This window comes from Odocoileus virginianus, chromosome 7, assembly GCF_023699985.2.
Source record: "Odocoileus virginianus isolate 20LAN1187 ecotype Illinois chromosome 7, Ovbor_1.2, whole genome shotgun sequence".
Lineage (NCBI taxonomy): Eukaryota > Metazoa > Chordata > Mammalia > Artiodactyla > Cervidae > Odocoileus > Odocoileus virginianus.
In genome coordinates, this window is record NC_069680.1 from 7,812,239 (window position 1) to 7,827,052 (window position 14,814).

At 40.0% G+C, this 14,814-nt stretch overlaps 1 protein-coding gene across 4 annotated transcripts in view; it reads right to left on the reverse strand.

The window, feature by feature from the left end:
- Positions 1 to 14,814, reverse strand: part of CFAP43 (cilia and flagella associated protein 43) — a 93,115-nt gene that overhangs the window by 73,850 nt on the left and 4,451 nt on the right. For all 4 annotated transcript variants that reach the window (XM_070470126.1, XM_070470125.1, XM_070470127.1 and 1 more), the window contains exons 3-5: positions 7,836 to 7,932; positions 3,086 to 3,253; positions 1,510 to 1,660 (exon numbers count right to left, since the gene is read on the reverse strand). In XM_070470126.1, the coding sequence (XP_070326227.1) occupies positions 1,510 to 1,660; positions 3,086 to 3,253; positions 7,836 to 7,932 (416 nt within the window). The remainder of the gene's footprint in view (positions 1 to 1,509; positions 1,661 to 3,085; positions 3,254 to 7,835; positions 7,933 to 14,814) is intronic.

Genomic DNA, 14,814 nt, shown 5'->3' on the forward strand with positions numbered 1-14,814 from the left:
GGGTTGAAATAGTTGAAAATGTGGCTTCTTTGGTATCAAAAACTGAACATAGAAACATATTTTCCAGTTGTAAATCTTGAAGGCTGACATGTTTGGTTTTACTTTGCTGCCCCACTGTGGCTGAGTGTGGTTGCATTTCCAAGGCTAAGACTTGTACTATTAACAGGAATTAGTTATCTTCTGTAATCAGGAAAAGTGAATAATAGTTATCCTTTAGAAGAAATACTATAAGCATACAAATTTTGCTTGCCAGAGACTTTTTCATAACCTAGTTATCACATGGAACCATTTGAAACATCTGTAGCTTAACGCTTTGCAGCGGTCAGAAGCATTTGGGGATCTCTACTTCCACTCTCCTTGGCTTAGAGCTTTCACACACGTGTTCACACAATGCAGGTCCCAGAGGCGCAGCAGAATCCAGCTCCTTACTTTCATCCCAAAGACCCTGCAGGTGTCACTCTCTGCTCCCAGCCTCCTTCTTGACCATCACTGTGCCTTACTCCCCAGCTCCCTGCTCACTGTGCTCCAGCCACAGGATTCTCTTCTCAGCTCCTCAAGAATACTGAATTTTCTCTCCCCAGGGCCTTCACACATGCAGTTCCCTCTGCCTGAACACTCTTTACCCTGCTTATAGCAGGAGGAAGCCCCCTCGTCCTTCAGAGTCATCTCTCCAAAGGCCTTCCTTGAGCAGCATGTTGATCTCCCCCTCACCTCCACTCCCATCTCCCATTTATCCTGTTATAACATTTGCCACATTTTGCAACGATTCACTGTATCTCTTTACTTTCAGTACTGATGTCTTTGTCTCTGTCTCCCTAATAGAATGGATGCTCCGAGAGGTAGGCCTATGCCTGGTTGGTCACCACATGACCCTGTTGTCTAAAACTGTGACTGTTATACACAAGGAGCTTGATAAGTATCTGCTGAATAAAAAAAAAAAAAAGAGTAACTGTTGGCCCACTCCCTTATGAAACTTTCTTCCACTGTTTTCCAGGGCCTCATTCTCTCCTGGATTTTCTCCTATTTCTGTGACTGCTCCTCCTCAGACTCCACTTCTTCCTCCTGTCTTTTGCAGACATTTGCCTCTCTGGCTCTCTTCCCTGACACCCTCTCCTCCCCTTTCCCTCACCCCCTCCCCATTCCCCCACCCCATGCTCCATGCTCCCACTACCCTCTCTGCAGTAATGACTCTTATTTTGTCTCCTGCCCTGCCTTCTCCCTGAGGCTAGGTCCACGTTGCCCGCTTCCACCTGGCATCTCCACCTGGAGGCCACCCAACACTCCAAAGTCAGTATGTCCAACACTGAAATCACAGCTGGGCCTCCTGCTTCAGTTAGCAAGGGCCATCATCTTCCCAGTCACTCAAACTCAGAACTCCAGAGCCTTCATCTCTCATGGTCTCCAGGGTTAATCTGTAATAAAAACCAGGAAGACCCTCTCTATCTTGCCTATCTCACGGGATGGTCATGAAAGTTAACAGGCACACAAGGAGAGGGGCCAGGTCATTACCCTGAAAGTTTCTGCCTCTTCACCCACGAGTCCGGCGATGGCCGACACGGGGAGCACAGGTCCATAGATAGGATCCTTGGGCAACGACTGGGGAAAAATGACATCTGTCTCATTAAAAAATGATCCATCTTCCAAAGGCAGTTTTACTGACCTGAAGGGGAAAAAAGACGTCAGAATAATCAGTTCTAACCAAGAGGGTTTGCTGAATTGTGAGAATTTTTATCTCAAAATTTCAAGAGAATATCATAATCTAGAATTAATGAGAAATTTCTCAAATTTTAAATATTGGTAACTAACTCAAATAAAAACACAAGGACCAAAATTAACATACATGTAGATTATTCTCAGCTACCTTTACAACTTCTGGCATCAGGAATTTATTTTCAGATTTACCATATATTTCCTTTTAAACCATAACATGGTTATAAAGATGAGTTTAGAAAACTCATGGCTTTATGTGTTAAATTCAAAACATTCTTGGTTCTGTTTTATGAATGATGAATAATTTTGAAAAATCATCATGCAAAAATAGTATTTACCACTCAAATGTAAGGCTTAACTAAATATTTTCAAATCCTGCTTGTTTTCTGATCCAGGACAATCCACTTACTTAGTCTCTCATTTTATTTTCTTATAGAACAACTCAACATTCAGAACTAGAGAAGAATATTCAAGGGAAGCAAAAGAAAATGTGATAAATTACTTGCCTGCCCTGGCAAAGATCTGATAGCGGCATTATCCACTTTATGAAAAGGTACAGTGTTGTCAATTCTTCCCTGAGACAGATTTGGCTATTCAATGGATTCTCTTAAAAATGAAATTGAGACATAAAGAATACTAAGGAGAAAGAAGAGTCTCTCTTAGGGTTCTCCAGTTTGAAAACTTTATTAACTAGCTTTACATTTTTCTTTAAGAAGGCAGGTTTTCAAAATCTGCAACTTCAAGAATATGCATGTCCAATGTCCCCTTAGTCTTTGCCTTTGGGGAGTGTGGAGAGAATGGTAGGCTCAGGACCATCTTAAGTCTTTAAACTCTTTTCAACAAAGGTACCATGATCATCAACTATCACCAGGACATTGGTCTTTGAACTTCTCTTTGACCCAGTCCTATTGAAATAGGCAATTCCATGACTTCACTACATGCAACAACTCTTTTGTTTATAGACAATGTGGCTGAAGATATAATCTATACACTTCTCATATCTAAAATGTTATTTTTGAGATTTCAATTGGGTATCAAAGTAATAGGAACAAAAAGCGATAACATGATCTTTTAGAAATACACATATATTCAATACAATAGGCATATTTTGAAATGGCAAGAGTAAATACAATTTTGGAAAATTAAACCATGTTGGAATAAGGTTGATATTTAAACTCAATGGGAAATCAAGTTAAAGAGAAGCCTTTCAAAATGCAACCAACCACTCCAAAGTATGGAAAAAGATGTTTTAAGATGTGTGTACAAAAAAAAAGATATGTGAATAAAGCCATTTAATTCACTAAATTGGCCCCATCCTGTTACATGAATGCAAACAAAAATCCCTACTTTGCTATGTTGTAATGAAGTCTCTTACTTTGCTTTGAGAAAATGTTCCTGGTTACATCTTTCGATGGTCCACACAGTTACTGCACTTGGGCTTGACAAGCACAGCTGGTGCCAGTTCATGGGGTTAAAAGTCATCTGGCTCACATCTACACCAGGTTGTGACTTCCTGCACAAAATGACACCTGATTCCCAGTTCCTGAGACAAAATTGAGTTTGGTGAAAAATAATTCATTTGAATTTCATGTCTTAAGAACATATATCTAATTATTGGGTTGGCCATAAAGTTCATTCAGGCTTTTCCATAAGAGAGAATGCAAACCTGAATGAATTTTTGGCCATCCCCAAAACTTGAGAACAACTTACATAACGTGAGAATTTATTATATATTTATTAATCTATTATCTTAATATCAAGGTTAAAATAATTATGCTTATAATTATAGTATACCCTCCTAGAAAAGCAAGACAGTTATTTTAAAACATTACTCTGCAATGTGCTACTAAGGCTGTTTCATGCTCCTTATCAAATTTGGATTTCACCCATTCACATCTAGAAAGTGGAAAGTACCATCACATGTGCTGAAAAGTGTAGGCGCCTAAATCGCTTATTACTACAGATGAGTACTCCTTGTAAGTTGAGATGCCCTGTATGCACTGATGCCAGCTGATCATTTACTGAGTTTTAAAAATTACAGTAGGCGCCCAGGTGGCTCAGCACTAAAGAATCCACTTGCCAATGCAGGAGATGCGGGTTCAGTCCCTGGGTCGGGAAGATCCCCTGGAGAAGGAAATGGCAACCCACTCCAGTATTCTTGCCTGGGAAATCCCATGGACAGAGCAGCCTGGCAGGCTATAGTCCATGGGGTCTCAAAGAGTCAGACACGACTTAGGGACTAAACCACTACCACCGGTCCCTGGAAGATCCCATAGGGTTATCCTCGGCTGCATTGTTTGGTTTTTGCCCCTTTAACAACAAACAAAAATCATAATACTAGTACAGATTAATTCATTTACCCACTTAAGAGAATATCTTGAATGCCTATCATGAGCAAGGTCCTTTGCTAGATAAAATAAACAGAAGAAAAATTCACATGAGCTGTCCCCTCACAAGAGGGACTGTGCTTGTTCACGGTATTCTACATGGCCTCTTAGAAGACCACCTGTGCGACAGGGCAGCTAAGTGGTGTCCAGTGATTACTGTGCGCTCACATTGGCGCTCTTCCTTCCCTCCCCCTTTCTAGCTTGCCTCTTTGCTGGAACTGTGCTCTCTCCTAAAGAAGGGGCATGTGAGTGTCTGCCTCAGGCTCTGCTTTCTGCAGCATCCAGGCTCAGGTGCGTTCTGGAACCTCCATGCCCCTGTCCGTCCTTGCTCCATGACTGCTCCTTCTGAATGTCCTATGAGGCCCTTTCCCCTTTCAGTCCCTTTTATTGGCGTTCCTCTAGGTTCTGTTCAAGGTTCTCTGTAGGTGCTCTATCCACTTTCAGCACTCTGACTACTAATCTAACAACTCCCAAATGTTAACCTCCAGCACTCTCTCCTGAGCTCTGGTCCTAGCTATCCAGGACAGAGGCAAACTGCGTCTCTCAGAATCTATTCTCCATTTCTCCTTCCTAGTAACAGAATCCCCTAGTTTTTAACCAGGTACATGGTCACCCACAGTGAGGACCATATTTCCCAGCATGCTTTGTAGCTCCATGTGGCTTGTGATTAAGCTGGCCAGCGGGCTCTAAGTGGTAGTGATGCATGCAGTTCCCACTCTATGTGTCCAACAAAGGTTTGTGCTCTCCCCATTATGCTTTTCCCTTCCATGTGGCTCCCAAAAATTTATGGCTGGTGCCCCACTTTAGACTAGAGATGACAGCAACACTCTAGGAGTATAACAACAGAATAGGGGAGACAGATCCCAGACACTGGTAAACCACCAGATCAGCCACGGGCTGCTCATATCCAAACTGCTACATGGGAGGAAAAAAAACTCCTGTCTTGTTTAGGCCATCTCTTTAAGGTGATTTGGGTTTCTGTAGCAGCAACTGAACCTTAATCCTAACTGATATATCAACTGCCAACTAGACATCATCATTTCCTTATCTCAGGCACCTTCAACTCAGCTTGTCCCAACTCATCTTCCCCAATTGCCTCTTCCAACCTCCCTCCACCCAAGCCCTCTATATCTTTCTGAAAAGTACCATCATGTCCCCAAGTTTCCCAAGTCACAACTCTGGGTAAAACCCTCAACTGTCCCTCTTGCTCAGCACCATGCGCAACATTCAGTCAGTCACCAAGCCCAATGGTGCTGCCTCCTAAACACCTCCCAAATATGTCCACTTTCCTGCATCCCTATGCTCACTATTCCAGTCCATGCCATGACTATCTCTCATCTGGACCACCAAAGCTTCCTAATTGATGTTATTTCCTTGATGCGACCAGATCTTTATATGCAGACTGATCATGTCATTTTCACATCCCTGGTAAAAGTCCTTAATAGACTCCCATTGCCTCTATGATAAAGGATGTGCCAACTTGCATGCCTTATACAGAGGATGAGTATCCTTTTGCATTAATTATTAATAACACACCCCTTTCATTCTCACAAGTGTCCAGATTTGAATGACAAACTCCATGGTCACATGTTTACAAGGCTGATCACACACTGGCCTTACACTGTCCCTTTTGACTTGCCTCTCATGGCTGGTCTCTTGTTTACAACATTACGACCTCTTAATTAAATCTTAAAATTTGCCATATTTTCTGACCTCAAGGCCTTTGTGCATGCCTTTTCTCTGCTTAGAATCTTATTCCTTCTCCTCTTCACAAATCTCATTCCTACTCATCTCTTAAGTATTGCTATGGATTGATTTGTGTCTCCCACAACTCACAGGTTAAAGGTCCTCACCCTCAGTATCTCAGAGTGTGACCTTATTTGGAAGGAGGGTCTTTCCTAAATGAAATGAAGTCATTTAGTGTGGCTTGGCTCCAATATGATTAGTAAACTTATAAAAGGGGAAATTAAGAGACAGATATACAAACAAGGAGAACACCATGTGAACACGAGGACAGTTATTCACAATCAGGAACAGATTCTCCATCATAGCCCTCAGCAGGAATCAATTCTGCTGACATCTTGATCTCAGATTTCTGCCCTCTGGAACTGAGACAATAAATTTTTGTGGTTAAACCACTCAGTTTGTGGTACTGTGTTAATGGCAGCCCTAGCAAGCTAAAACAAACATTAACAGGTGAGTGAGTAAACAGACTGTGCTATATACCATGGAATACAAAGGAATGAACTACTGAAACACAGCAGCATGGGAGAATTTAAAAATAACTGTGCAGCATGGAAGAAGTCAGATAAAAAAAATAGTATATAATGTATATGCAATTCTATAAAACGCAAACTAACTCAGAGTGAGAGAAAATACACCACTGGTCCCCCCAGGGGTGAAGGCAGGGAAGCAGTGGTATACAGGTATGTGTGCCCACTTAGTCATGGCTGACTCTATGCGGCCCCAGGGCTCATAGCCCACCAGGCTTCTCTGTCCATGGGATTTCCCAGGCAAGAATATTGGAATGGGTTGCTGTTTCCTTCTCCAGGGGATCTCCCCAACACAGGGATCAATCCTGAGTCTCTTGTGTCCCCTGCATTGCCAGGTGGATGCTTTACCCTGGGAAGCCAGGTATGTGTGGCATACCTGGGTCTGAAGGAAGGATCTGAAGGAGCACAGGAAAACTTTTGGAGATGATGGATATATTCATCATCCTGATCATGGTGACGGTTTCATGAATAAGTTAAAAGTCATCAAGTTGTGTATATATATAGTTTATTATATATCAATTATATCTTAGTAAAGTTGTTTTATTTTTTTTAAAGTTACTCTACATAAACTAAATGTTCTCTAGTTATTACATTCTTCCATGAGAAATGCTGGTGTGTATGTGTGTGAGCACTCAGTGATATCTAACTCTTTGCAACCCCATGGACTGACACCCACCAGGCTCCTCTGTCCATGGGACTTTCCAGGCAAGAACACTGGAGTGGGTTGCCATTTCCTTCTCCAGGGGACCTTCCCCACCCAGGGACTGAATCCAAGTTTCTTGCGTCTCCTGCATTGGCAGGTGGCTTCTTTAACAGCCGGGTCACCACAGAAGCCCCGAGAAAAGCTGGTATGTAAAGGGTATTCTCAATCATCGTTGGAGCATTCCATATTTCACCTTAATAAGACAAATTTCCCCCAGAAGGAGTTTATATTATGGATTGAACAGTGAGTGCATCTTTGAAGGTAGCCACATGAAGTGACCCAGCAAAGACCAGACATGTGTCTTATTAACAAGTATTGTCTTTACAGCTGGAAAATGGGGTATGATGTTCTACTCTTTGAACATATAACTGTTCTAATGTGCCTAAAAATAATTACTTCAAACTGAGCTCTAATATAGCGCCATCTTAATTTCAACATTAGTGGAAACTATAAAATAATTCAAAGGTATCATATGATTTAAAAAACGATAAAACTTTATGTAATTATCCATGTATTCTTTACCTGACAAAGGAATATTATAACACATTAATAAGAAGAGAAAGACAGTAATTAATCTCTTTTAGCTTTTGCCCTGCCAATTTGCTGCCTGAAAGTGGTGATTATATTAAGCCAATGATTAGGACTTTTGTTTCACTTTTCCTTGTTCCAGATTTTTCATGTAGATATCTTTTGATACAATCTAGAAGGACAAGATTAAAATGTGACCCAGTGAAAAGAATTCTGCAGGAGGCTGCAACTTACCAGAGGGCCAGTTCAAATTCTGGGAGGGAGGAGTAACTAGCCAGGTAGGTGCCACAGTAACTGAAGGAAAGTAAAGTGTAGTCTAGGAGAACATTGCCTATAATATAAAAAACATTATAAGGATTTAATCATGTTCAGATTAACTGTAGTCTTATAGTTTAATTTCCCTTACTTAATAATTTTTACATAATTCAAAAGCTTTGGCCCCTAGAATAAGAGATGTCTTAACTGACATCTAACACTATTAATAGAAAGTTATGAGCACAGTTAAGATCCATTTTAAAAATATTTTAGAGTGAATTAAGCCATGAGGTTGCTGCCTCATGACTTCAGTGCAAAATTAAGTACACTGCACCATATATGTCCCCATGTGACTAGAAATGGCCCAAGAATAAATACATGAAACATGGTAATTAGAAAAGTTATTCATTCAAACAACTTGAAAAACCCTGAAGAGTTGTAATAATTCTAGCTTGCTTCCACATCTCTGTCCTGTAGGTCATATCTGGCCCTTAGCTTAATATCTTTCCGTCTTTAGAACAACTTTAAAAAGTTCTTTTCTCATTTGTACCTGCAGCTGAAGATATGAAACATGACTTTAAAAGTCTTAGCAACATGTTTAAAATGTGCATAGTGAGGATGCTAATACAGGGAAGTATCTGCTTCTGCCTTCCTTATATGTGAGGCTCTGTTTTCCCCTCCTTTAGCTGTTGCCCCTCAGTGTGGTGCCATAGATGCAAGCTTTGCCTTCTATGTTTGTCTTCTTTACATTCATGTCTTTGTATCACTTTTTACCTCAACCTTCAACAACAATAACAAAAATGTTATCAATTTAACACTCTGCCTAGCAATTATAAGCTTTAAAAAAACTGTGACCTTGATGAGCAGAAAAACTTCATCTCAGTTTAAGAAACTCTTTTAAATGAATGTTGAAAAATAAATAAAATGAATATTGAGATGGAAGATTTTATGCTTTTGGACATTGCTAGTCTTGTGGTTTGGACAAGTTCTTTTTCCACTGCTCTTTCAGAATATGTTTTTTTTTCCTTATCGTTTCATAAATGTTCTGAAAATACTTGGTCATATTTGTTCAAATATTTCCCTCAGTTTATTATTTGCTTTTTAATTTTTATGGTATTTTAGATGTTCACAAGTTTTAAATTTGTATGTAATCAAAAATATGTCTATTTTAAGTTGTATCCTTTATGTAAAAAGTTCTTCTCCATCCTCAAATTATTTCAATTTTCCACCACATATATTCTACTTTTCGATAGGTTTGTTGTTTATCGTGACCTCTTATTTTTGTTTGATATAAGTTTTGGTGTACAGAATGATAACAATGAGTACCTAACTTGATACTTCCATTCTAATAAGTTTTCTTAACACATCATTGAATAATCCAGAACATCTATTGTGTGTGTGTGTGCATGTCTGGGAGCATCTTCATCATATACTTAGCTTTATAGATCCCAGAGCCTGTCCCCAGCCTTCAACTCTTCCACTGATGGAGTGATCCCTACACCAATACCACAATCTACCTGTCTACAGCACCATTATACTGTAATGGGCCCTTGACCTTGACTTTAAGCTCTTTCAAATTATTCTCATTCTCTACTTTTTGTTCTGCAAGAACATTAATTTAAGTACTCCTGGCTCTCTAAAACATGATAAACCTATGATTTACATTCTGTGAAGAATATGAGAAATATAGTTACAATAACTATAATTTTCATGCAGGAATATGCCTCTTTATGTTTAAATATTTTATATCAGTGATTTTTATGTTTTTCTTCATTGAGGCAGTCACATTTCTTCCTTGAAGCATTTCTAAGTGTTTAAATCTTCCAATTGCATTGATATTTATTTTGAAATCAGCATCTTACTGAGCATTATTTCATTAGTCTTAGTACACTATTATCTATTAACTCCTTTTCCATAGGTATAATTTTTCAGTTTCAAATTTGTTGCATTGGCTGGAAGCTCCAAGTTGGTTTTAATATTAGTGGTAACAACAGGTATCCTCAGTGACTTAGTCCTAACTTAAATTGTAAATGCTTTTAGAGTTTCATTATTTAACATGAATGCTGGCTATTGGTTTGAATTAACTTTCATTGCTTGAACAGGGCAACATCCAAATAATAAATCTTGGGGAAATTTTAAAGAAGGGTAGTTACATTCATGTACTGGCATACTTTGGAGATTATGGGTTTGGCTTCAGACCAGTGCAATAGAGCAAATATTGCATAAAGAAAGTCACATGAATTTTTTGGTTTCCCAGTACATGTAAAAGTTATATTTATATGTAGTCTAGTAAGTGTGCAATAGAATTATGTTTTTAAAATGTATCTTTCTTAATTTTAAAATATTCTATTACCAAAAGATGGGGCTTCCCTGATAGCTCAGCTGGTAAAGAATCTACCTGCAATTCAGGAGACTCTGGTTCGATTCCTGGGTTGGGAAGATCTGCTGGAGAAGGTATAGGTTACCCACTCCAGTATTCTTGGACTTCTCTGGTAAAGACTGTAAAGAATTTGCCTGCAATGTGGGAGATCTGGGTTCAATCCCTGGGTTGGGAAGATCCCCTGGAGAAGAGATTACCAAAAGATGCTAAGCATCATTTGAGCCTTTAGTAAACAACAATCGTTTTGCTGGTGGAGGGACTTGCCTCAATGTTGATGGCTGCTGACTGATTGGGGAAGTGATTGCTGAAGGCTGGGTGGCTGTGGCAATTAGAGTAAGACAACAATGAAGTTTGCCACATCAAAGTCTTCCTTTCATGAATGATTTCTCTGTAGCGTGCAATGCTGTTTGATAGCATTTTACCCAGTGTAGAACTCCTTTCAAAACTGAAGTCAGTATTCTCAAACTCTACCATCACTTAATCTACCAAGTTTATGTAATATTCTAAGCCCTTTCTTGTCATTTCAACAACCTCATAGCATTGTCACCAGAAATAGATTCCAACTCAATAAACTACTTTCTTAGCTCATCCATGAAAAGAAACTCCTCATCTGTTTAAGTTTCACAGTGAGACTGCAGCAATTCAGTCACATCTTCAGGCTCCACTTCTCATTCTAGTTCTCTTGCTATTTCCACCACATCTGCAATGACTTCCTCCACTAAAGTCTTGAACCACTCAGTCATCCATCAGGGTTGGAATCCACTCCTTTCAAACTCCTATTAGTATTGATATTTTGACCTCTTTCAATGAATTACAAATGTTCTTAATTGCATCTAGAATGGTGAATCTTTTCTAGAGGTTTTCAATCTATTAATACTTTGCCCAGACTATTAAAGGAGTCACTACCAATGGCACCTACAGTCTTAACAAAATATATTTCTTGAACAACAGGACTTGACAGAAGAAGTTACTCCCTGATCCATAGGCTGCAGAAGGGATGTGTTATCAGGCATGAAAACATTTAATCTCATTGTACATCTTCATCAGAACCCTTGGGTGACCAGGTGCACTGTCAATGAGCAGTAATATTTTGAAAGGAATTTCTTTTCTGAGCAGTAGGTCTCAATAGTGAAATATTAAATTATTAAACATTAAATATTTTACTATTAAAATATTTAGTAAAACATGCTGTAAATAGATTTGCTCTCATCCAGGATGTGTAGAGTAGAGGCAACAGGATTTGTAGAGTACACACAGTAGATTTACCATAACTTTTAAGAGCTCTAGGATTTTCAAAATGGCAAATGAGCATTGGCTTCAACTTCAGGTCAGAAGCTGCATTTATCCCTAACAAGAGTCAGACTGCCTTTGAAGCTTTGAAACCAGGTACTGACCTCTTCCTCTATTTCTTTGCATTGATCACTGAGGAAGGCTTTCTTATCTCTCCTTGCTATTCTTTAGAACTCTGCATTCAAATGGGTATCTCTTTCTTTTTCTCCTTTGCTTTTCACTTCCCTTCTTTTCACAGCTATTTTATAAGGCCTCCTCAGACAGCCATTTTGCTTTTTTGCATTTCTTTTTCTTGGGGATGGTTTTGATTTCTGTCTCCTGTACAATGTCATAAACCTCCATCCACAGTTCATCAGGCACTCTGTCTATCAGATCTAGTCCCTTAAATCTATTTCTCACTTCCACTGTATAGTCATAAGGGATTTGATTTAGGTCATACCTGAATGGTCTAGTGGTTTTCTCCACTTTCTTCAATTTCAGTCTGAATTTGGCAATAAGGAGTTCATGATCTGAGCCACAGTCAGCTCCTGGTCTTGTTTTTGCTGACTGTATAGAGCTTCTCCATCTTTGGCTGCAAAGAATATAATCAATCTGATTTCGGTGTCGACCATCTGGTGATGTCCATGTGTAGAGCCTTCTCTTGTGTTGTTGGAAGAGGGTGTTTGCTATGACCAGTGCGTTCTCTTGGCAAAACTCTTATTAGCCTTTGCCCTGCTTCATTCGTACTCCAAGGCCAAATTTGCCTGTTACTCCAGGTGCTTCTTGACTTCCTACTTTTGCATTCCAGTCCCCTATCATGAAAAGGACATCTTTTTTGGGTGTTAGTTCTAGAAGGTCTTGTAGGTTTTCATAGAACCATTCAACTTCAGCTTCTTCAGTGTTACTGGCCGGGGCATAGACTTGGATTAAAGTGATATTGAATGGTTTGCCTTGGAAACAAACAGAGATCATTTTGTCATTTTTGAGATTGCATCCAAGTACTGTATTTCGGACTCTTTTGTTGACTATAATGGCTACTCCATTTCTTCTAAGGGATTTCTGCCCATGGTAGTAGATATAATGGTCATCTGAGTTAAATTCACCCATTCTAGTCCATCTTAGTTTTCTGATTCCTAGAATGTCGATGTTCACTCTTGTCATCTCCTGTTTGACCACTTCCAATTTGTTTTGATTCATGGACCTAACATTACAGGTTCCTATGCAATATTGCTCTTTACAGCATCAAACCTTGCTTCTATCATCAGTCCCATCCACAACTGGGTATTGTTTTTGCTTTGGCTCCATCCCTTCATTCTTTCTGGAGTTATTTTTCCACTGATCTCCAGTAGCATGTTCGGCACCTACCGACCTAGGGAGTTCATCTTTCAGTGTCCTATCTTTTTGCCTTTCATACTGTTCATGGGGTTCTTAAGGTAGGAATACTGAAATGGTTTGCTACTCCCTTCTCTAGTGGACCACATTCTGTCAGACCTCTCCACCATGACCCGTCTGTCTTGGGTGGCCCCACACGGCATGGCTTAGTTTCATTGAGTTAGACAAGGCTGTGGTCCGTGTGATCAGATTGGCTGGTTGTCTGTGATTGTGGTTTCAGTCTGTCTGCCCTCTGATCTCTCTCGCAAATATCTTCAAGAAAATTAGAGATACCAAGGGTACATTTCATGCAAAATGGGCTCAATAAAAGACAGAAATGGTAGGGACCTAATAGAAGCAGAAGATATTAAGAAGAGGTGGCAAGAATACACAGAAGAACTGTACAAAAAAGATCTTCATGACCCAGATAATCACGATGGTGTGATCACACACCTAGAGCCAGACATCCTGGAATGTGAAGTCAAGTGGGCCTTAGGAAGCATCACTACGAACAAAGCTAGTGGAGGTGATGGAATTCCAGTTGAGCTATTTCAAATCCTGAATGATGATGATGTGAATGTGCAGCACTCAATATGACAGCAAATTTGGAAAACTCAGCAGTGGCCACAGGACTGGGAAAGGTCAGTTTTCATTCCAATCCCAAAGAAAGGCAATGCCAAAGATGCTCAAACTATTGCACAATTGCACTCATCGCCTGGTGGGCTGCTGTCTATGGGGTCTCACAGAGCCAGACACGACTGAAGTGACCTAGCAGCAGCAGCAGCACATGCTTGTAAAGTAATGCTTAAAATTCTCCAAGCCAGGCTTCAGCAATATGTGAACCATGAACTTCCAGATGTTCAAGCTGGTTTTAGAATAGGCAGAGGAACCAGAGATCAAATTGCCAACATCTGCTGGATCATCGAAAAAGCAAGAGAGTTCCAGCAAAACATATATTTCTGCTTTATGGGAGTTCCAACAAAACATCTATTTCTGCTTTATTGACTGTGCCAAAGCCTTTGACAGTGTGGATCACAATAAACTGTGGAAAATTCTGAAGGAGATGGGAATACCAGACCACCTGCCCTGCCTCTTGAGAAACCGGTATGCAGGTCAGGAAGCAACAGTTAGAACTGGACATGGAACAACAGACTGGTTCCAAATAGGAAAAGGAGTATGTCAAGGCTGTATATTGTCACCCTGCTTATTTATCTTATATGCAGAGTATATCATGAGAAATACTGGGCTGGAAGAAGCACAAGCTGGAATCAAGATTGCCAGGATAAATATCAATAACCTCAGATATGCAGATGACACCACCCTTATGGCAGAAAGTGAAGAAGAACTAAAGAACCTCTTGATGAAAGTGAAGAAGGAGAGTGAAAAACTTGGCTTAAAGCTCAACATTCAGAAAGCTAAGATCATGGCATCTGGTCCCATCACTTCATGGCAAATGGATGGGGAAACAGTGGCTGACTTTATTTTTCTGGGCTCCAAAATCACTGCAGATGGTGATTGCAGCCATGATATTTAAAGATGCTTACTCCTTGGAAGGAAAGTTATGACCAACCTAGACAACATATTAAAAAGCAGAGACATTACTTTGTCAACAAAGGTCCATCTAGACAAGCCTATAGGTTTTCCAGTAGTCATGTATGGATGTGAGAGTTGGACTGTGAAGAAAGCTGAGTGCCGAAGAACTGATGCTTTTGAACTGTGATGTTGGAGAAGACTCTTGAGAGTCCCTTGGACTGCTAGGAGATCCAACCAGTCCATCCTAAAGGAGATCAGTCCTGGTGTTCATTGGAAGGATTCATGTTGAAGCTGCAACTCCAATACTTTGGTCACCTGATGCGAAGAGCTGACTCATTTGAAAGACCCTGATGCTGGGAAAGATTTAGGGCAAGAGAAGGGGATGACAGAAGATGAGATGGTTGG